Genomic DNA, 24,686 nt, shown 5'->3' with positions numbered 1-24,686 from the left:
CAAGTTTCCGAAAGCACGGTTCGATGCCCGGCAAAAGCTTACACTACAGAGCCCCTTTAAGCATGTTTAGGCTGTTAGCGTTACGAGTAGGTATATACAACACAACTTCCTAACGCGGTAGTACTTTAGATGTACAAGTTCGCAGGTCGAATAGGGAGTGATTAAGATGAATCACAAGGTTACTAGGACCTCTTGTGAGTCCGTTCGGGTAGGTACCACCACCCCGCCTATTTCTGCCGTGAAGCAGTAATGCTTTACGGTTTGAAGGGTGGGGGCAGCCGTTGTAACTATACTGAGACCTTAGAACTTATATCTCAAGGTGGGTGGCGCATTTACGTTGTAGATGTCTATGGGCTCCAGTAACCACTTAATACCAGGCGGGCTGTGAGCTCGTCCACCCCTCTAAGCAATAAAAAAGGGTCAACATACATTTATACTGCATTTAAAGAAAAGCAGTAAAATAATATTAAAACTAGATATCTAGAACATAAGTCTGATATAAGAATTACGTATGCAAAAATGTACAAACATTTTGACGGTAATGAGAGACTGCGATTGACAACGCTCGAGATAACTTGTTCAACTTTATCTCGACTCCCTCGAGGCGGAGTAAACGAAATTAATAACACAGTTTTCAACGATTTCAGTATTCAATAATGACTGCGCTTATGCCGTCTGTCTGACCGGCGGTTTTTTTGGCAAACGAAAAAACACAATTCGCCCGCCGTTTCGTCGGAGTGGCGAAATATATCCCCTTTCTGTATAATAGGTAGGTGGCGTCGACGAGAGGCGGGGCCGGGTGAGCAGTCGCCATTGGCGGGTCGCGCGGCCCTCGGCAGCATTGTGAGGGTTATGGTGCTGTAGTCAGGCTTAAAGCTCGCGTCACAGTGAGGTCGACCGTCGGCGCGAGAGCGTCTCCGCGCGTGAAGTGTCCCACAGTCCCTATACCACATGACCATGTTAGAATTCTACACGAACATTAATCCAGGATTGATGCAGGACGGGATGCAGCCGCCCCTCACCTGCACCGGGAGAACAGGTCAGGAACCACGACAACACTGCGATTGTATTTTGATTTCTATTGCTGAAGCTCTGATCTAACTTACTGTTTATTTAATTTTTCTCAGAACTATCACATTTATTATAATATTTCATTATAAAGTAATATCTCTTCCTGTTTAATTTTTAAAGCCGAAGAAGAATCGTATTTCGAAGTAAAAACCCTCGAAATTTCATCTTACACATATAAAAGAAATAATTTATATCGAGAATAACTACACTAAAATAATCAAATAAATTATGTACGTATGATTACATTAATATCGTTCCTGTATACATGATAATTATATTATTCAATTAAACAAAACAACTGAATAAATGTACATTGAAATGAAATAAATATATTGGCAGTTCAGAGATTTAAATCAAGAACTACGTTTTGAAATTGTCAGAATTATTTTAAATTTAAATTGCTTCAACCAGAAGCATCACACGCTACAAATATTATATAAATTTAGGAACCTCTAATAGTTGTTAAACTTAGTAGAATTACTTAATCTTACGCCTTGTTTATCATAAATACCATACATATGAGATACCTAGTAAAGATGTTACGAATTCAACCTTAGCTCAAAGCATCGGCCCGCCGACTTATCGTGTCTAATCAGCGGGTCCCTATTCCAATACGGTAGTGGATGGCCTCAGTAGCGCTCACAAATCCCATCACATCTGGCTGAGCCCGTGCTCGTCCTCCCGTCCTGCTAAAATTAGAGAGACCTCCGGGCTATGCAATTAGATAATCACGAAAACGAGTGAACTTCACCAAAAAGTCATATTGCGCACAATATATTTTAAATCGAAGCTAAAGTCCTGTCCTCTTTTTTACTTGAGTCTTCATATGGCTGAACCAATTGGATCGTGATTAATATTGCGGTGCTCCCCATCCGAGAGAATCTGGAATAGTCCCTTAGACTACCAGCGAATAGGCAGGGATAAAAATTTTGGTGTATTTGAACTTATTCCAATCGATAGAAAATAAAAAAAATATATATTAATTTTGAACTGCGTGTTTATTGCGTTAATTGTTAAATAAGACTAAAACGGTTATTTTTCAAAAAAAAAAAGACCTTTAATATAAGTTTCAATCTAATCTAACATTCGAGAACCGACAAATTGAACTACAAATAACAAATTGTTCTAAAGGGAAGAAACTAAAGAATATTGCATCTGTCAAAGCTAAAATGGTAATCCGTTTTCAAGGGAAGCTTAAATCGTTTAAAGTGCCCAAGAAAATGTCAACGACACTGCAATAAAATTCCAGCTGAAGTAGTTTTAAATTCCTGGGGCGCGAGAAGTACTATTTAGAAGAGTAGATACGCCTCCGTCTGCTCTCTGCTATACCGGACAGTTGGATATTGGACGTTGACGCAAAATCTTTACGTCCATTTTTATGCTTTCCTTTTTTTTATAGTCTGACAGGGAACAACAATGATTTGTAACTAGTGGTACCGCAGTAGTCGAAATTCGACTATAATTAATTGAAATTATAAGTTTCAACATTATTATGGTCCTATTGTTACAGATTTCGCCAAGGCTACGCTATAGACAAATACTCGTAATATTAAAGATAAACAATACTAACCTATTCTCAATTTGACTGCAGACTTTAAGCAATAACAACAGTTTGACAATAAACGAAGAGTATATGTGTGTGTGTGTGTGTAATGTTTTCTTTATTAATTTAATGTATCTTTTATGCATTATTTTTAAAAAAATATTAGCATTGTGCACTTCTTCTCTATATTCTCTATAAGTGTGGAAAATTTCATACTCCTCCGTCCGCGCAATTTTCGTAAAAAAGGATACAAAGTTTTTGCTTCACGTATTAATATATAGATTTCTTTTAGAACATAGCGGGTTCTGTTTTTAAGAATATAGGTTACTTTATCTTAAATGTAGTAGACAACATAACAAGCGACAATATTTCACTCTCATACTTAAAACACATCAAATAACTATATTTAAAGGAACGTAAATCATACAGCGTCTGCTAACAGCACAAATACAGCGATTCAATGAAGCAACACCATTTACTAAAATCATAATTTTTTTAGTTAGTTTAGTTATTTTCGGGCAAGGCAAGTGAATATTTTTGGAAATAGTATGGCATTCCAGTCTGAGAGCTAAGATCACCGTTTTAATGTAATTAAATTTACGGTTTAACTTCATGCTTCAAATGCTTAGAGAATTCCATAGGTGGTGGTACTACGGCATAGTACCTATGAAATTCTCTAACGTCTACTTAAATTGAAATAGTGCTCCACATAGCCACATTGCATGCTAAGCATTTATTTCGTCAGAGATTAGTGATACCAATCTGTTTCTTCTAATTATTTTTTATAATTGATTTTAGTACTGTATATATTGTGTAATATGCAAAAATGCAATTACTAATTTGTTGGCCGGTACTTCTCAACGATCTGTATTAGAATTAGTGGTAAAGTAAGACATCACTATTTTAAAACTTCTGCAAACGCCCACACGAACCAAAAACTAAATATTTTTTATTAAATAAACACACACGCAACTTAAAATTACGTTGTAGGTACAATGTAAGGACTTTCGCTTTCGCCGGTCGATATTTTAGGTTCAGGACACATTCACCAACCATACTTAAAGCTTATACAGATATGGGAATTTACAAATTTGAATGTTTCAATTATATTTACACTTTTTAGTAGAAACGGATCTAATCTATTAATATTATTGGAGTATTGATATGCAATAATTTTAAAATCTATAAATTTAAATATGATATAATTTAATATAATTTTTCAAATGCTTTATTACGGAGCCCATTTATATTCAAGAAGAGGTGGTTTGTGTTTTTAAGAAGTAAATATACCTATGCGTGAATTTGTCGTAAATTACTTTATACTCTTAGGGAATAATTTATATTCTGAAGTAAATAATAAGTAAATAAAATATATAGTCTTAACATAATATAGGATCAAACTTGTATTGATCATTAATAATAATAATAAACTGAATAATTTCGTGATTGCCTGAACTTTTAACATTAAATTCAATTTATATTTTGTTTTATTTATTGTTATAACCAATGTATATTAGCAGTTTTATTTCACTTTATGCTTATACTTTAATTTACTTTATGCATGTTACAAAGATTATTTCTCAATAATGCAATCTATTATATCTAAGTACCGAATACGTACCATTATTTTTTTGTATTGGTTAGACTGATGACAGTAAGTCACTGTCCACCTGTTGTTCAGTGTTTACCAGAGCCCATAGACATCAACAATGGCCGCCATAGTCCCTAAGACCGCCTAACCCTTCAAACGGGAACACATTACTAGATGGGGCCGCGGTACCTACCCCACGGGCTCACAAGATGACCTACCACCAGTGAAATGACTTCCACGATTAAGAAACAATATTGCGTCAAATAAAGAAAGCATAATTTAAGCAGGTAATTTTGTGTGTCAACCCTAGACCGTAGCTCTGTCCCGCTTATTCATGTCATAAAAGAATCATGCGTTCGAACAGGAATATACCCACTACTATAATATAAATACTTATGCCGTGAAGCAGTAATGCGTTTCGGTATGAAGGGTGCGGCAGTTGTTGTACTGTAAAACTGAGACCATAGAACACATGACTCAAAGTGGGTGGCTCATCCAAGCAATAAAAAAATATCTATCTACAACCGATGAATACGTTAAATTACATTATATAATTTACTACAAATAAATTTTAATATTATATGTTCTATTAGTATATACCTACCGAACTTCTATTAGTATATACCTATAAACCTACCGAAATTTCAATTTTACGGAAATAAGTGGATGAAATACTCGATACAGTAGACTTTAATTTAAGCTATCGTTTCCTAAATTATTAATTTTTCATTTTATAACTCTTGCTACATTATCGAGTTTTCTTTTTTCTTATCTGTAATATCTTGCTTCATACAATTCTACGAGTATTTCGTTCTCGGAATATTCAATGTTAATATGATAAATTTCAGAGTAAGTAATTTATTACGATTAATAATATACTAATTTAATATCCATATTTAATTCACATTCAGCTACGCTGTGTCTTCATATGCAAAATAAATATATATTAAAATATGAACTTATACAAGGTTTTCCTATATGGGTAGTGTTCTTTCACACTATTTGCGTTTGAATACATTTCATATATGTATACAGACAGAAGTTTAACCTAAAAAGGCCCAAGTAAGAAGACAATAATTTTAGACACGAATTTAGAAACTACATGAATACCCATGAAAACTACCACTTACCACAACTGTAAGCTTTTATGTTAAATAATAAAGAAATAACGAAAAATACGAAATGAAATAGGAGTATAAAAATGTAGCCAGTAAAAATGTTTCGACAAAAGATAAAGGATCCGCTGAACAACCATTGTTAAGTGGCCTTGTGCCAGCCGATGTGACACTGCAATAAAATAACCTAACATTTTTTAAATCATATTTTAACAGAAGAACCAGCAATTTGCAATCGAGTATTAATTCGATAAATCGAGTATTTCAAGTCGTCGTGGCCTAACGGATAAGACGTCCGGTGCATTCGTGTTGAGCGATGCACCGGTGTTCGAATCCCGCAGGCGGGTACCAATTTTTCTAATGAAATACGTACTCAACAAATGTTCACGATTGATTTCCACGGTGAAGGAATAACATCGTGTAATAAAAATGAAACCCGCAAAATTATAATTTGCGTAATTACTGGTGGTAGGACCTCTTGTGAGTCCGCACGGGTAGGTACCACCACCCTGCCTATTTCTGCCGTGAAGCAGTAATGCGTTTCGGTTTGAAGGGTGGGGCAGCCGTTGTAACTATAATTGAGACCTTAGAACTTATATCTCAAGGTGGGTGGCGCATTTACGTTGTAGATGTCTATGGGCTCCAGTAACCACTTAACACCAGGTGGGCTGTGAGCTCGTCCACTCATCTAAGCAATAAAAAAAAAAAAAAAAAAAAAAAAAAAAAAAAAAAAAAAAAAAAAAAAAAAAAAAAAAAAAAAAAAAAAAAAAAATATTAACTCAATAAAAGTATATAAAATGATTCACTATAATTAAACATGAATTATAAAGTGTTTTTAGATCTTGATTATGAAATCTAAAATCGAATGCAAGTGTCAAAGGAATTCATTTAATTATAACATACATATTTAAAACTTAAGCTTTATGTGTGAAGCATGGCCTTTTGCAACGGTAATTATTTACGGTAATTTATTGGTGTAATGAATTTTGCGTGATGATCGAAAGGCAATGAAACGAAATATTATATTTTGATTCCCGAAGTCGAGTTTGCGGAAGGACGCTTTCATATTATTATTTTAAAATCCTCACAATGTGAAAAAATGCTTTTAGTTTTAGTATAGCTTTATAATGACACAGGTTTTCGTAACGAAACTAACATATAAAAATGAATTTAATAAATGGGAGTACAAAGACCGACCAGAAACCGGTTTAAATTAACAAATTCAATCGTATGCCAACTGCAATTATGACAACAACCACAAAACGTACTTAAGAAAAAAATCAATTACCTAAGTTTATAGTTGGAAAATATTCGGTGACTGGGGCATATTGCAAAATATTAATAAAACTGCTTGAATCCAAATATTTATATGTTGAAGATTAAATTGTTATGCTAACAAAGTAAGAACAGTATAAGATGCTTTTACTTACAGATAAGCTTGGAAATTACGTGGATAAATCAGAGTGAGAGAGGGCTTGGCTCTGCCCCTGGCATTGCTGGCGTCCATGAGCGACGGTGACCACTTACCATCAGGTGGGCCGTATGCTCGTCTGTCTACAAAGGCAATAAAAAAAGAAAAAAGAAAGAGAGAACACATGAAAATAATGAAAACTTTCTCGGTACTTTTTCATGTTTCCAATAAAACTGGAAAACAGTCACGATGTGTTTTGTATCCATTTTAATTTACGAAAATTAAGCAACATATAAACAAGGAAATAAAAATTTACTTGCAGCAGTTAGTAGCTTTGCTCAAACTAATAATTTCAGTAAGACTTTAAAATAAGTCAGTATGAAAATATTTGAGTATCTCGTAACTTTCAACGCCTTCAGTCCTGAAGAATGACATTCAGCAAAGTTATGCAATCTACTTTCGACTTCTCGAACTTCGAGTAAGTAAATCTAAAGGCCAATATTGGCGTAAATTCGGCGTGTTTTAAACTGCACTGTTTTAAATAAATTTTGGATGGAAATTGCTGCACCCGGGCTGATTTATTTAAGAAACTTAATTTTCAAATTAAAATCGATTTTACTTTGTCAAGTGATGCACTGAGGGCGGTGAACTTTCGACTATGCACCAAAGAGATATATTTTAGATATTAAGTAACTTCTATCACGACTGTTTTAAATATAATAATTGATCTGCAACAATAATAATTTTAATAAAAAAGGCTCCTTTTTGAAAATCTAAACCAAAATTAATTAATTTAATTCTTCGCGCTACATTTTGTTTTAAGAAATAATTTATTGTTTGAGAGTGAGCGCAAATAAATCCGAAAGTTAACTTTTGAACATGCAGTAGTGATGATAAAACAAACATCAAAACCTAACGATGTAAAACAAATCAAACACAGATTAATTGATCATAGTTTTCGAACCGCAAATACGACCAATGAAAATATAGGGATGCACCGAACGTTAATTTAGGATTCCGTATTCAGTCTATTTAGGAAATGGTTCGGTATAATCGATTTTGAAATTTAAATCTTAAATCACCCGATTTAGTCAAAATCGATATGTTTTACAATAGGGATTTTATTCGCTATTCTTTTCATAGTTGTTGGTGTGCATAGCGCCTTATCTGTATTTATGTAAGTTCTACGACCTATGAACAACGGCAACTCATTTTTTTTTAATATTCTTTATTAGAGCCTATACCTATTAGCATAAGTCGGCTTATACTTACTAACAAGGACAACTCATAAAATAACAACTTTTCGCGATAAAAATTCTGAGCTCGAGACTGCAGTGTTTGTACGAGAAATCAAACCAAAAAGTGAAAATCAAGCTTCAATAAAGTATTTAATTGAATTTCCACGGCACGGGCGTATGTATTGCTTTTTTTTAAATATTTTCAAAGCGGTTTGTGACATTCACTGTTCGCTTCTGATGTAAGTGTAAACAGTGAAAGTGATGTACACAGTGGAGGTCGAATTAACTAACCAACCGCGCCCACACGACACGTAATGAAAAGGGAAATGCACTATCGGGAATGTTAAACGTTGACACTGACTGACAAACATATTTCGACGACAACGATTTTGACAATGGGGATTATGTTTCGCTGGCTTTTGTTACATCGTTTGAAATTGGCGTTAAGTTATCAATTGAGGAAAACAAAGTTAATTTTTTTTGTACACAATCAAGAATTTCGCTGAAAAGATTTCTTTGAAGAGAAATTTAGGAAGTTTATTATAATCAGCTATTTATGATTTTTTCGCTTAGAGAGGATGAAATGCTCACATCCTATACACTACATCATACAGTAACTTTAATACCACTGCCTAATCTGGCAGTTAAAAAAAAGAAAAAGTCAAATTTGCAGCTTCATCGGATAACCCAACATATACTCGTAGCTACGTGATTTCTTTATAGCCAAATTAGGAAGAAAGATAGTAATCTTTATTGCAGTCTTACTACTAAACCTAATACTTGTCTTTTAAGACCTTCACTCTTTTCGAATAGCATGCAGGGACGTGGTTTTTTTTATATTGCTAAGTGGGGTGAGCAAGTTTACGGCCCACCTGGTATTAAATAGCTATCGGATCCATAAATATCTACAACTGCCCACCACCCGGCTTGAGACAATGAGACATGAGTGATAAGTCTCAGTTTTATTGTACAATGGCTGCCACACCTTACAAACCATAATGCATTACTTCTTCACGGTAAAAATAGACAGGATAGTACCTACCCGTGCGGGCTCACATATCACACTAAAATGTAATATTAATGCTTTTTCTCCCACTGATATTTCAGTGCTTGCGTTGTGATAAGTTATCACCAATATCGATTGTACTATTTAGATTTTGTTGGTTTAATTATTCTATTGGTAGGATCTTGAGCGTTGCAATTTTTGCAGCTACGATTTTATAAAGTAATAAAAAAAAAGATTACTAATACGCGATTATTAATTCCTGTAACATATTTTTTGTTTAGGTATAAACAAAAAAAAAAAAAAAACGAAACATATCTATATTTTAATACGTGAAACAAAAACTTTGAATTCCTTTTTACGAAAATTGCGGGGACGGAGGAGTGTGAAATTTTCCACACTTATAGAGAATATAGAGAAGAAGTGCACAATGCTAATATTTTTTTAAAATAATGCATAAAAGATACTTTAAATCAATAAAGAAAACATCACACACACTACATACCATGTATTTGACGCACACATGGATGCATACTATTTATTGTCAAACTTTTGTTCTTGACGTCTGTTGTCAAATTGAGATTAAATATTGTTTGTCTTTGTTAATATTTTATTTGTGACTATAGAAGTATAAAATACAATCATAATAGTGTACAAACTTACAATTCCAATTAATTATAGTCGAATTTCGACTACTGCGGGACCTCTAGTAGTATTTATGAGTTACACAACTAGTTAGTAACAACGAAGAAAGTTACTAATTCAAGTCGATTCTTCTAGTCGTATAACTCTGCCTGTCGCTATTTTTATAAATAACATCTATATATAATATTACGATAACTTGAAGTTACTCGCACGCTACTTTTCGTATGTTGATGAGAGATACCTTCCTTGAATTGTCAACAATAACTTTACACAGTTTTCCATTTCGCAACCAAGTTTCTCTTCTTCGATCTTCACAAATATTCATTAAACCCTTACATATTTTTTACTCTTTACATGTACTTTGTAGATGAATTACGAGCCCCCCTAGTGTGGAGTAATTGTCGGAGTCCATCGATGTTATAATGTGGATGTAGCGCTCATCCTTGAAACATGCGGTCTGAAAAATACTCTAGGCATGAAAGTAGACGGTAATGTGAGGAGAGGGGCATCCTAAATAGACTTAAATGGACTCTATGAAACGGTGTGAAAGGGTGTGAGTGCAGAAATGGCTTATGATAGGTCTGGATGGAAAAATTCTGCTGCGCCGATTCCACTTGATGGGATAAGGGTAAGAAGAATAACACTGAAAAGGCTGCTGTCCATTTTCCATTAAATTCTTTAGTCGCCTTTGCCACGGGAGGAGATGAGGTGGTGTTATTCATTCTTTGGTCCATTTTGAGTCCCAATCAGTAATGCTTTTAATAATTGAACATCTCTTGTTAGTCGAGTGGTTAATAATACTGACTGACTATATCACGAAGTTCGAGTTAAATTTCAAGTCAGTTTTGTTTTGAAATACTTGGCATTTTACCTCTTTTAGTTAAATTAAGTTATAACCTTGTAATATATACGCTGCAATGAACACACGCAACATCAAACGGAGCAGTGAATTCATAAATTTAAGAGCGACAATATAATGTTTTGTTGCAGACAAATTTTACAATAGTACACAATCTAAATATTTTTCTGTTGACACAATTTAAGGTAATAAATCACTAGACTTGTACATTTTCTATTGTCTACGAATACGAAAAAAATTACGCTTCGTTATTATTTTGCATTTGCTTATAACGGAAAATAAACTTTAAACATAATCGTTTGAAACACATTAACTTTTACTGTAATCACGCAGAAGGCGAACGGAATGAACCCTGTATTTAACCGTTAAAAGCCTATAAATTTAGCGGGAAAGCAATAAAATAAGGACCCTTGTGCCAATATCGCCGAGCCGTACCTATTTCACAGGCCGTAGCCTTGCTACGCCGTAGCTTTTAGTAGACAGTTACGCGGCTACGCGCATAATCAATAGAGACAGATCTCGGGGAAGCTTTGTACATAATATAATCTTTGAGTGTGTGCGTCTCTTAATTTGCAAGACTGTGTATATTCTCTTCGATTATTTTTGCTCTTAGATACGAAAATTTTATCAAGAAGTTCAATGCTACAATAGTTCGAAATAGTCAATTTATATAATAATAGTTCTTAATACTAAAAATGCCGTTACCGAAACATCAAGCATGATTTTAAGATTGTGAATTATGCATTAAAAAAAAGGAATAAATTTGATAGAATTCCGTTAGCCTAAAAATCTTTCTTCAATTCACAAAAGAAGAATGTCATTTAACTCACGGAGAACACAGTTTTTCGCACTATTTCTAGTTTTGCTCATATTATATAAATCTCAGTCTAGTGCATCATGAGACAAAGGCGGGTTTTCTTTCGATGAGTTCTTGGTCTTTGCACCAAGGACATAGAGCTGACTTTCGCTTCGAACTTTAAAGCTAAAGCTGTTATTAAGTGGCCTTTGTCATATTTATTGTTGTCATCCAGATGTTTTTTGTACGGAAAGAAGCAATTTTAAATGTGTTTGGTTTTTATTTTGTTTTCATGTTTTTGTATTGTCTTTTGAAAAGAACCCCTCAAACATTTTTGAAAATTAAAACCTCTTTTACAGCTCTTTGTGTAGCACAAAATAAATTAAAATGACAATTAGTGCTGTTCAAAATGTCATTTTTGAGCAATTTTCTTTTATGTTCGTGTGCGCAATAAGGTGCAACTTTTTTAATATACATACTCGTGTAATATACGGTACAAGAAATTGTGTAGTTAATTTAATTAAAACATGAGCTCATGTCGATAAAAGCGAGGTATTAGTAACGTAGGTACAAACTCCGTGTGAAAAGGTTAGACAAGCTCAGGAAATTGTCCTCGCTAGTCCCTGACCTGAGGCTTAAACTATAAAACTGTGGCCAGTAGGTTTATGCGTAACCTTGACAAGGCTAGAGCTTTAACGAATAATCTCAGAAGGTAGCGATAAAAGAAATCGTGATAAAAGCTTGCATGAGAGAAAGTATGTTTCGTAAAGAATCGTATGCAGTGGAGTTATAGATAAATTATAATATAGCCTCGCATATTTCTGCCACAAACCAATCGCTTTAAAAACTATTTTACTAAAGGAATTGAGACATTAATAATATCCCTAGATGTATCTTGGATATAATTAATGAAAATTATATTGTAATTGAATTTCTAAATTTTATTTTAGCGCTATGTCAGTTTAAAAATCATTTAAACCAAAAGCTATAATTAAATATATATCTAATAGTCCTTCTTGATATTTAAAAGCTACGTAGATTTATTTTTAATCGACAACAGCATCTTTCGCTTCTCCACCCATACTGAAATATTTAGATATCTTTTTTTTTAAAGGACGGTTTGTACTCAATTTTCATCAACAAGTACGCGATGAAAAAGTATTACAATTTATTTTATTATTAAGCATTGAACGAATATTAGAATAGAGATGAAGAGCTTAAAAATATCATTCATTTTATTTGGTTACACAACCGCTGAGTTACAATTGCTGTAAAATTAATTTTGCAGTATGAAGCAATTATTAGCATTGGTTATAAAATGTAAAATATGTTAAGAAAACGTAGGTCTTCTATTTAATAAACGAAAGTTGCAATTTAATTTATTTTTTATATACTTGGTCGTCGAACTATTTTATATTGTTTTAATTGTTCCCGCTCCTTCCCGTCATTGCATTTAAGTAGAAAGTATTTAATGAATGAAGATTTTTTACAAAAATAGGGATGTACTCGTTTTCGGGTAGAGCATTACCATTTTTTTTATGATTGAAAGATTACTAGTCGCTCGGAGGCCTTTCCAGTTTCACCAGGATAGGTGGGCGAGCAAAGGCTCAGCCAGGAGGGGTGAGGTTTGCTAACAGCTGCCCGAGTGCCTCCGAAGGAGACCTAACAACTCAAGAGCAACTGTTTTGCGAATGAATCTACTACCGGATCGAAATCGCGACCCGCTGAGAAGATCCGGCGAGAAACTCAGCGGGCTGATGCTTGGGAGCATTGAATTATTTTCTACTCATAGGCCTCCGGAATTAAAAGAAGAGCGTATTTCTTTAATTGCGTAAATAACACAACATGCGATTAAATTCTAATAAATAGTAGAACAACTGTCCCACTTTTAATACTAAAATGCATTACTGCTTCACGGCAGAAATAGGCAGGGCGGTAGTACCTACCCGTGCGGACTCACAAGACACGACTATGTACGTTTTACATTAGAAACATTTATACCTACCTGCGGGATTTGAACACCGTTGTATCGCTCGATACGAATTTAGGCCACAACAAGTACAATCTATATTTTATAACTTTCTCGCTAATACCAACAGGAACGTAACTAAATAGTTTAAAAAATCAATTTTAAGAAATTTAAATTAAAAATAGTGTAAGAAAAATGATTTTATTGTAAAAAAAAGCGTGTTGTCCTTAATAAGTATGCCAAATTCCGAGTTAATCCGACGTTTTGAAGGGGTCAAAATCATGTTCAAAGATTCGGTTACATACTAACATACATACGTCTGAAGCTAATAAAAGCGTATTAAAAATACTTCTATCTTAATGAAAAATAGAACGAAACGAACCCGCCCCCGAGGCTAACATTGCAAATGAAACTACAAAACACCGAACGTTAATGTATGATAATTGTGAATTACTCACAAAAGCAATTCCGAATCATAATTGGAATTGCTCGACCACAATAGCGCGCATCGCTTTGACCGATATTGCGATGCGCATTTCCGAATGCTTCATATCGAAATCATAATCGGCTTTTTTAAATGAGCGGAGGTATTTTCAGACCAGTTCAACGGCTGAAATGAGTGTTTTATTAATGTTTTTTTTCTTTGAACAGCACAAAGTAACCATTCAAAATAGAAATAAACAATTCAAAGGTAGGTTATGTTTTGTAGATATTCTTTCGTTACGTACAAAATCAATTGATCGTAGATAAGTAAGGTATTACCGATACGTTTATTGATTACGTATGTTTGCACAACGATAGTTAAAGCAAATGGCGTTCGAAAAAATATGCGGTTACATAAAATTGAAGTCAAAAGGCTCCGTTTTTGTTTAACTTTAATTTAGTTTAATTTAAATTTGCGCGTGTTCGTATTGTTTTTGTTTTCGTATACTTTATCTCAAATTTATAGAAGTAGACAAATTCAATTTGATAGTCAGTCAGCTATTAAGAAAATGTCCCGTAAAAAAAAGGCAACAAATTTTTATCTGAACTATCTGGTGGTATAAAATATTTCCAAAATAAAATATAATTTGTTTTGACTAATTCGTTATAATTTCAGGGACCTACCTGAAACTGCGACACTAGATGACAAATATTTTTTGTATGGAAACTAGCGACATCTTGTAGCGGATGCCCGTAAACTTATATATTGTTAAAATTTTAAGGCATTTAATTATTGCATAACTAAACACATAAAAACATAAAAAATCACACTAGTCTTTATTTGACAAATTGATGAAATTTTATCAATTTGTGGTTTCTGAAAATTTACAAAATCCTTCATTATAAATAAAATATAGAATAGATAATATGTTACTGCCATCTACAGGAGAAACTAATCGAAGAGAAAGTAATGAAACTAATCGAAGCAAAGCCATCTAGTGGACGACGCCCGTAAACATTTTTGTTGAATGCTTGACGTGCTTATCTTTAAATAATTTATGTGTAAATTTATGTGTATTATCTAATTTAATTACATTCAATAAAAATATATTTTCGACCGTTGTGTACTTTTCTATTGATTATAAAGATATTACTTTAGATATGACATATTTAAAGATGAAGAAGAAAAATAACCTTCAAAATAATATTCGTTGGGAACAACTTAAAATTAGTGCATTATTTTATAATTCTCTTTGTTTATGAATAAATGAAAACTAGCAACCAAAAACAATGGAATTCAGTCTTTGAAGCGCCCTGGGCCGCGCGACTGTACTGATTCAACACTATTGTTTTAGTTTTTCAAACAAAATTAAACAAGACATAAAATTGGAAAGGATTGTCAGTTTTCAAATACATAAATAAACTGCAATGGATACGATATTGAATAATAAAAAAAAATGTGTGCGTGTACTAGTGTACACACGTAAGAAGTGAAACTTGTTTATGGCCTTATTTTTCGAAAAATGATCTACATGCAACTTTCTAGAAATTGGTTAAATAAAGTTAAATTAGATAAAGTTTAAACAAAAGGATTTTATTATCATAGACATGAATACAAATAATACAATTATTTCACTTTACCTTTTTGCTACTAAGATTATTACAGCATTTTAATAATACATCTCTTTGATATCATAATACCCTGGTACTTTTCTTCCTATAAATTAATAATAATAGCACGGTCCACGTGGTGTTAAATGGGGTTCCTGAGGTTCGTGAAGTTTGACCCACCTTGAGACATGAGGTCGATTTCTCAAATCCGAAACCATGCTTCAGAACATACCGCCGTTAATTATTAATAAATCTCTTTGCTATCATAATACCCTGGTACTTTTCTTCCTATTATTTTACGTAATAACAGTAATAAATAGCACGGTCCACGTGATATTATTAAGTGGGCTCCCTGAGATTATTGGAATTACAAAATGATTTCCGTAATCCACCTGGAGACATGAGGTCAATTTCTCAAATCGGAATCCATACTTCAGAACATACAGCCGTTAATTAATAAAGAAGGCTGTACGTCAGAGTAAAGTTATAATAATACATCTCTTTGATATCATAATACCCTGGTACTTTTCTTCCTATTATTTTACGTAATAACAATAATAGCACGGTCCACGTGATATTAAGTGGGTTACCTGGGATTATTGCAATTACAAAATGTATTCCGTGACCCACCTTGAGACATGAGGTCGGTTTCTCAAATGCGCATCCATACTTCAGAACATACAGCCGTTAATTAAAAGATGGCGCGTAACGGAAAAATGTGACGCGTAACCGAAAAATGTGACGGTAAATTTTTTTCCAACGCCGATAAGGAAGTTTCACTTCAATAAGTCTTTCAGGTTGCTGTTTAAAAATACTGACCATTTCAAATGCAAAAAGGCAATTTATTTTAAAAATATATAATTACATTTTCAAATTTAGTCCTTTGTTCATTGATTAGTATTTTGTCTTCACTAAATTTGCATCTTTTTCATCAATAGACATGAAAATACGAGTAATTATGTACCACATAAATGCAATGCCACATAAACGGCTCACAACATTAATTATGTTTAGAGTGAAGACAAAAAACACGGAAAAAATAACTCTAAAAAATATACATAATAAACGGCAATTTCGTAGGTAAAACCTAATATGAGTCGTCTATTATCAAAGGTGGCAATCTGTGCATTTGGACAAAAAAAAAATGTGTGCGTGTACTAGTGTACACACGTAAGATGTGAAACTTGTTTATGGCCTTATTTTTCGAAAAATGATCTACATGCAACTTTCTAGAAATTGGTTAAATAAAGTTAAATTAGATAAAGTTTAAACAAAAGGATTTTATTATCATAGACATGAATACAAAACAGATGGCGCGTAACGGAAAAAAGTGACGCGTAACCGAAAAATGTGACGGTAAATTTTTTTCCAACGCCGATAAGGAAGTTTCACTTCAAAAATATTGATATGTCAATACAGATTGATTTGAATATAATCGTCTCCTTCGAAGAATACGGTTCAAAACCTGCATTAAATTAATACTTAACCTGTTATTTATCTAAGATGTCGTTCAGAAGAGTTTTGTGACTGCCAATGGAATACAAAGTCAATAATTCGTTTTTCTGATTTACCAATAATTGTCCAAAAGTCACATTGCCGGCTTTGATAATAGTCGACTCATATATACCGTATTTTATCTACTGTTTCACCTGACGCATTTTCAAATGCTCATCAGTCCAATTCTCTCATTTTGCGGTATAGAAAACTTGAAATCATTTAACGAATTCATGATTTACTGCAGCTAGATATTACTACTTTATGGCAGAAATAGAGTGGGCAGTGCAATATCTACCCGTCACAAAAAACCCTATCATCAGTAGCTATGAAAATTAAACTTTTGTGGGTTTGTTTTTATTACACGGTGCTATTCTCTATTGTTCATGACAAAATTTCATAACTGACTGCGGAATCCGAACACCGGCACATACGCATCACTCGATTCGAATGCACCGGGCGTCTTATCCTTTAGCCCCGACGACTTCCAATTTCTGATAATATCGAGAAATCAAATTAAATGCACTTATGCTAACTCAACATGCGCTTCAAAGGCTAAGTTCGAATAAATAATGATGAGTGCCTAATTACACAATATCTTAAAACATATACCATAACTCACTTTCCCCTACCACATGTAATCTTTGATAATTATTGACCCTGACAATCATTTTATTAAAAAACAGAAGTAGAGCGTTCTGAATATCTTTAAAGTCATATTTTCCGTTTTCGCATTTCTACATCCCTCCCGTTGCCCTAGTTTAAGAGCATCGATTTTCCCGCGATAGAGCTTAACGCGCCCCGCTCTCGGTTTCGTCTATCGATTAAAACATCGAAGACGTATCTATAGGTGTAGATCGAGATAGCGTCACGAGTTTGGGAAAATATATGGTAGCTCACGTCTCATAAGGCTCCTAAGACGTGAGGGGGACACGCCCCTGGGAGGGGCGGGGCGTTCCCGGTCACCCAGGTCTCGGCGATCAAACCGGCAAAACGTCGGCGTAAAATAACCGGTCCGACGGCTAATCGATGTGCCGAATAAGCCTCGGAACCTACGAATAAAATAATAAAGCCCTAAACAAAAAATTTTGTCCACAATGTTACCAATAAATATTTATAACATACAAAAAAAACTTCATAGAGGTACTAGTTACAAATTGCTAAGTTACTAATAAATAGTAACATTGTATTTTACAAACTAACTAAAAATATCTTTGAGATATCTCTCTCTCATTACTTGGGAGCGATCCTGAGAATGAAAACTTGTAATCGATTTAACTAGTATGGCCACTGCGAATTATGTGTTTAATATGTAAAATGTGTTAGCTTTTTTTGTTATTTGTAGTAGATTGGTGATCTTAGATTTTAAACCAGCGACTTTTTTTTTAGCATCGTAAATAAATATAAAAAAAAAAGTTTTTTTAAAGCACAAGAGCTAAGCTGTATGTTATTAATAAATTTAAAAAAAGGGTTTAACTCCTTAACGTGTTGCTAAGTCAAGCGTATTGTCAACAGAACTGAGCGCCAGCATCAAAAGGGAGAAGATAGTCGAGATCTGCGAAGGGTGCGGCCAAAAAATTCAAGATCGATACCTGATGCGGGTCGGAGAGCTCTCCTGGCATGAGCACTGCCTCAGCTGCTGTGTCTGCGGGTGTCCGCTTGCTCACACCTGCTACACCAGAAACGCGAAACTTTACTGCAAACCCGATTACGATAGGTAAATTGAAATTGAAAAGAGTCTGTGTTCATGAAATATTCTGTTACCGAAATGAGATTGTAAAAGTAGTAAAGAAAAAACAAAAAACAGAATATTGTCATGTTCTAGTGAAGGTACCTTCTAAGTTTAATAAGGCAAAGGCAAACGCGATCATGTTTTTACAATGCTAAAGCGATCCTGTACAAGCCAAGCGTCAATTACTGTTCATTTTGTTTTCGTGTCAACACCAATTCGTTTGTCCCATAGATTGTTCGGGGTGAAGTGTACAAGATGCGGCGACCGTCTTCTCCCACAAGAAATGGTAATGAGGGCCCAACAGTATGTCTTTCACATACAATGCTTCGTCTGCGTGATGTGTTGCCAACCGCTACAGAAGGGCGAACAGTACGTTATTCGCGCTGGTCAAATATTTTGCAGGCAAGACTTTGAAAAAGAAATGTATCTAATGCAGCATGCTGAAGATGACATGATTATCGATGATTCAGAGCGTCCTAGAGACGGACGACGAGGCCCGAAGCGTCCTCGTACCATCCTTACTTCTGCCCAACGCAGGCAGTTCAAAGCGTCTTTCGAGGTCAGTCCGAAGCCTTGCAGGAAGGTCCGAGAGGCACTCGCTAAAGACACCGGTCTGAGTGTTAGGGTCGTGCAAGTTTGGTTTCAAAATCAACGAGCTAAAATGAAAAAGATCCAACGCAAAGCCAAACAAGAAGGCGACAAAAACGGTGACAAAGAGAAAGATAAGGACGAAAAATCGATCAAACAAGAGTCGCCGACAAGCGAGCACGGAAATTATTTAGGTCTTGATGGATCATACTCTGCCTCCAGCCAGCCATTAAATCCTAACCTTCCATATTCGCCCGATGGTAAGAAAATGAAAAATATTTTGATTTCCAATGAGTGTCATTTTAAAAATGTATTAAATCAATTTGATGTTTCCAGATTACCCAGCGCATTCAGGGGACAGCTTTTGCAGTTCCGACATATCCCTCGATGGCAGCAATTTCGACCAGCTAGACGAGGGCGCGTCCGACACAATGAGCCTGCAGAATCTGGAAGTGCAGCACCACAATCACCAGCATCCTGGCCACTCTGCACACGAGCCACTGAACCTCGGAACCGGAGCCGTCGTTAACCCGATCGACAAACTTTACCTCATGCAGAATTCATATTTTAGTACTGATCATTGATTTACCGGTCACCGTGGCTCCGGCCGGCGTGGCCGGTCCGGGCAGAGACCCCGCCAGACCTCCGCTATGGATCTGTGCATCAAGTCTACAGCCACGGAGACCAATCAAACCCACACATACTCCAACGCGAACGTAGCCAATTCAACTATGAACTTTGATAAATATTATTCAAATAATTTCCCAATTTATTCAGGACACGTTAAGTAAATGAACTAACCAGACATATTGTTTAAAGAAACACGATGACACATTTCACCGTGATACCGTTTAGATTTTTACAAGCCTTGAATACCACGGTGGTTAATATTTGAACAATAAATGACGGGATAATTAAAAACAATCTGTTGTAGTTTGTCGTTTTAAGTCATATAAAAATTTATTATGTAAATATTGTACAGAAATTATAATTAAAAACAAACTTTATTTAGAAAATAAATTATATGTAGGTATAGCTTGTGGTATTTTTTTGTAGAAATATTTTTAAATGCACAGTAAATCGGTAGTCAATCCAATTAGCTAATTAGAATCAACAAATGTATTAGAGATCACATCGATTTCAGAATTGGACAATTTTGTAAATAGAATCCATTATTATCATTTTAAATATTACAATGGACATAGTTTATGTTTGATAAATTTATTTTCTGTCACCAAATTTATCATTTAATAATACAATAGTAGTAATTATTTCAATTTTAAGAGCGGAAATAGCTGTAAATTTCTATACAATATTATCCTCACTTTATTCTGATATACTAATGTATTAAGTGTAGGAGCATTGATCTTATTAATATACGTGTGATATGATATTTGAAACTTGTGAACTATTCTAGTCTCAGAATAAGTAAAATTATTTGAAATGTTTTTTTAACAATTCGTAATAGCGGTGCTCTTGAAAATTTTAAAAAGTTGTCTTGAAACGTCCTTTTAATGAAGAAATTGTGTCATGTAAATGTTAACCAGAATAGCGATTAGCACATCTCCTGTTAGCTAATTCTACACCCTATTCTACTTGTTCGAAATGGGCCTACGATCAATCGACAAGTTGTAGAATGTTGAAATAAAAATAAAAAAGATATTTTTCTTACAAAATTAACATTAGGTACAATTTAATTATATTTATTTTCAACGATTTCACATTTCATGGTTTTTTAAACAAACGCGGTCATAGCACTGTCGCCATTTAGGTGATTACGTAATGATAATATTAGAAATTGTGAGCGACGCTTCAAGTGGACCCGTGAGGAAACGCTCATTAAACAATTTATTTATTTTAATACTATAACGAAATCATTGTTGCTGTCATTCGTTGTCGTAAAGTTCGTATCTATGCCACATTACGTACACGACTAAATTATATCCAAATTGAATATAAAATACCAGCTTAAGATTAAAATTGAATGAAATATAAAATGTTGCACCGCTGCGCGTTGGACGCTATCATTTTCTTCTGTGCTGGCAATAGTTAACGGAAATATAGATAGGCTAACATAAATGTGTACTAGAACCGATCTATTTTACTCTGTGTTTTAAATTATAATTGTAAACACCTAAAATCACTTCTAGTCAATGTTTTGAAGATCTTTTTTTTGATTTTGTTAATAATTTATTTATAATAGACTGTAATAGTTTTACGAACAGTGTACTAATTAAAACTTAGTGTGATTTTATAAATCGATGTAAATTAAATATTGATTACGTGTTATGTGATTTTCTTTGATAGTTCTTTATTTAATATTTACATTTTTTTATTTTCAAGTAATAAATTTTCATATGGAAACTTTACGGAAATATAAAAATGTTTTTGACCTCTGTTTACGTAGATAACGAAAGATGAAACTTATTTTGATTTTGCAATGACTAACTGTAATCAATTCTACCCTTAGAATTTAGTTGTTTGATTACTTACAAATATATGCCACCATCAACTATACATAGCGTGGGTATAGTCGAAGATTCTGGACCTTCAGCGACGCTGTAAACGTGACATGCTGCGGGGTACCATGGCATGTCGCGTGTATTCCAAAGTTTCCGGCATTGCCGCAGCAAATAATGCAACCTCGTCGCGTGCCACAGGTATGTGTATACGAAGGTGAGAGTCAATAAGTGAATAATCTATAATAGGGTTGAGAAGAAAGAGACTGTAGGTTACGTAGTAGAAAAAATCAATGTACATAGAGAAACAGTAGTACTATTAGTGGTATTTAATTTAATTGTGATCTCTTCCAAGCCAACGGATGAACTAAAATCCCCTAAGGAAAGATAAATTTTTATTTTTTTATTGCATAGATGGATAGACGAGCTCACAGCCCCCCAGGTGTTAAGTGGTTACTGGAGCCCATAGACATCGTAAATGCCGCCACCCACCTCGAGATATAAGCTCTAAGGTCTCAGTATAGTTACAACGGCTGCCCCACCCTTCAAGTCGAAACGCGTTACTGCTTCATCGCAGAAATAGGCAGGGTGGTGGTACCTACCCGTGCGGACTCACAAGACAGGAGACTCGGTGCAACAATCACGGCCGCTAACTGCTGCTCCGACGATTCAGTCAGTCTCTGTATCTAAGATTCATAGGTTCAGGTAGACTCGTTCACTGATATATTGATATATAATATTAATATATTTATTACAATGATCGACTGGACCAGGGGTCGGCAACGCGGCGTCCGCGGGCGCCATGGCGTCATGGCGCCTCCGATAGATTTTTAATGCGCCCTCGCTGGACTAATGTAAATGTATGACAGCCAGCGATTTACTTACTCTTTTCAAACGGTGATACAGCAAGTAGTCAGTTTAGTTTAAGATTGCGCATAGATTAGCAGTTTGCTAACCTTGCGGGTATCTAATTACACGCACGTATTTATTATTAGTGTGTGATTGTATTTCGAATAGACCACGCGTAGACCGTGCATTTAAAACTACCAATTAATCCGAAATAATTATTTTCTTTCAATACCAGACAAAGCTTAATGACTCACATTTAGATAACTGTTTAAGGACCGGGAACTCTAAATATATCCCCAATTATAAGAAATTAGTTGAAAATATGGACACCCAAACTTCACACTGAATTATATGTATCATTATGTATGACACCAACAAAATAAAGCTTTAAAAAATCTGTTAATGCCTATTGATACCTGTTGATTGTCTGTAAAATATGCGCCCTCGGTGATTTTCAAATTTAGTATTGCGCCCTTAAAGACAAACAGGTTGCCGACCCCTGGACTAGACTTACGCTACATATTATTTTATTATCCTAAAACGGAAACGAGAATCATCTTCGTTCATGAATGTCAATAACGCCATACAAACAAACCCCTGACTACCGCTTAGGACTCGCCCGAAAGCTCGCTTATAGGAGGACGTATCATAGCGCTCATGAAGCACTGTGGAGGAAAGTTCATTACAAAGACAAATGTAGTACATGGCAAAAAAGTCTCCAGCTACGAACTACATATCTCAGAAACCATAGCAATATATGAACGCGAATTGTCATCCCGTCATCATGTCATTGCTTAAAAACAGGCGATATAACGCATGGAAACACAAACTGGCGATACCCCACAATAACCACGAGCGACCACCTACAAACGGGTTTCACTTACATAGGCGGCACTGAAAATTTCGGGAATTAACGAAGCGACACAACATTACTATTTAAAAATGTATTTATTGCTTTTCGAAGTATTCTCCGCGAAATTTGACACATTTTTCCATACGATGGAACCAATCATTGAAGCAACCATTCCATTCGGAAGTTGGGGTCTCCAAAATGGCCGTTTTGTAGGCGTCCACAGCTTCTTCAGGTGATGAAAATCTCTGTCCACGTAATTTATTCTTTATTTTAGGGAAAGTATAGAAATCATTAGGGCTTAGGTCGGGGATGTACGGCGGATGGTCTAATAATTCTATGTTTTCTTGCTCTAAAAACTCTTTTGTTCTGTGCGCGGTGTGAGAACTCGCATTGTCGTGATGGAGGATGATGCGGCGGTTGCAGTTCTCTTTACGGAGTTCAGAAACGACCTGTGGCAAACAAATGCTAGCATACCATTCTGCATTAACCGTTCTTTGTCCCTCAAGAGGAATAGTCGTAACATGGCCGGTTTTGGAGACAAACGTGGCCACCATTTTTTTTGCAACACTCCGTGAACGAACAATTTTTGTTGGCTTTAACTCATTTTCGAACACCTAAACTCGTGACTGGTTTTTTGTTTCGGGTTCGTACGCGTATATCCAGGATTCGTCACCTGATACAATGTTGTATACAGCATTTGAGGATCCTGCGTGGAATTTTTCGAGAGTTCTGACGCACCAAGTAACGCGAGCCGCTTTTTGCTCTTCACAGAGCGAATGCGGTATCCATCGGGAAAACAACTTTTTTACACCTAATTGTTCATGCAAGATTATTTGTATTTGACTCATGCCAATGTCTAAAGTTGCCTGAATTTCGCGGTATGTCACATGTCGATCTTCCTCAATCAGCTTACGCACAGCATCAACGTTTTCTTGGGTGATTGCAGTTTTTGGACGACCTTAACGGGGATCATCACTGAGCTTGACACGTCCACGTTGAAACTCAGCAAACCAGCGATAAATTGTGGTTTTGGATGGGGCTTCATCACCAAATGCAGAAATCCACTGTGTTAAACCACTTCGAAAGTCATAATAAATCATCGCTCTTGAATTTTCTCGAGTCAATTCCATTTTCCCAACGACTAAATAAGTTTGACAAAACTTCGTGACAAGACCGAGAATCTTTTTTTAAATAAATAAATGGTATTCGATTTTTAAAACCAAGGAGTTTTCAATTAAAAAGATTTTAATATGACAGGAACAGTGGAAATATTCCATTCCCGATACTTTTAGTGCAGCCCTCGTATGGAAAGGTAGTTCTCCAGATACAGTACTGTCTTGATTTAATTTGCACATGAAATGTACAAAATTAATTATTTTAATGTATTTTCGTGCTTAGTTTATTAATGACGAATTGAACGCTTCTCTATATTTAAC

The 24,686-nt window shown here is 34.9% G+C and overlaps 1 protein-coding gene and 1 non-coding gene across 2 annotated transcripts; one reads left to right on the top strand and one right to left on the bottom strand.

Annotated features, from left to right (window-relative positions):
- The first annotated feature begins 809 nt into the window (after positions 1 to 809).
- On the top strand, positions 810 to 21,378 carry LOC101745307 (LIM homeobox transcription factor 1-beta). Its single transcript, XM_004933170.5, has 4 exons — positions 810 to 1,039; positions 18,285 to 18,486; positions 18,733 to 19,349; positions 19,426 to 21,378. Exons 1-4 carry the CDS (start codon positions 952 to 954, stop codon positions 19,671 to 19,673), a joined length of 1,155 nt encoding a protein of 384 aa, XP_004933227.2. The 5' UTR covers positions 810 to 951; the 3' UTR covers positions 19,674 to 21,378.
- A 1,244-nt stretch (positions 21,379 to 22,622) lies between these two features.
- Positions 22,623 to 22,748, bottom strand: Mir3272 (microRNA mir-3272). The gene has a single exon (NR_107557.1). It is a non-coding gene; the product is annotated as a microRNA mir-3272 (primary transcript).
- Positions 22,749 to 24,686: the final 1,938 nt, after the last annotated feature.

The sequence above is a fragment of the Bombyx mori genome, chromosome 1 (genome assembly GCF_030269925.1).
Source record: "Bombyx mori chromosome 1, ASM3026992v2".
Lineage (NCBI taxonomy): Eukaryota > Metazoa > Arthropoda > Insecta > Lepidoptera > Bombycidae > Bombyx > Bombyx mori.
Note: the sequence above shows the minus strand (reverse complement) of the source record. Positions and strands in the feature narration are given on the sequence as shown.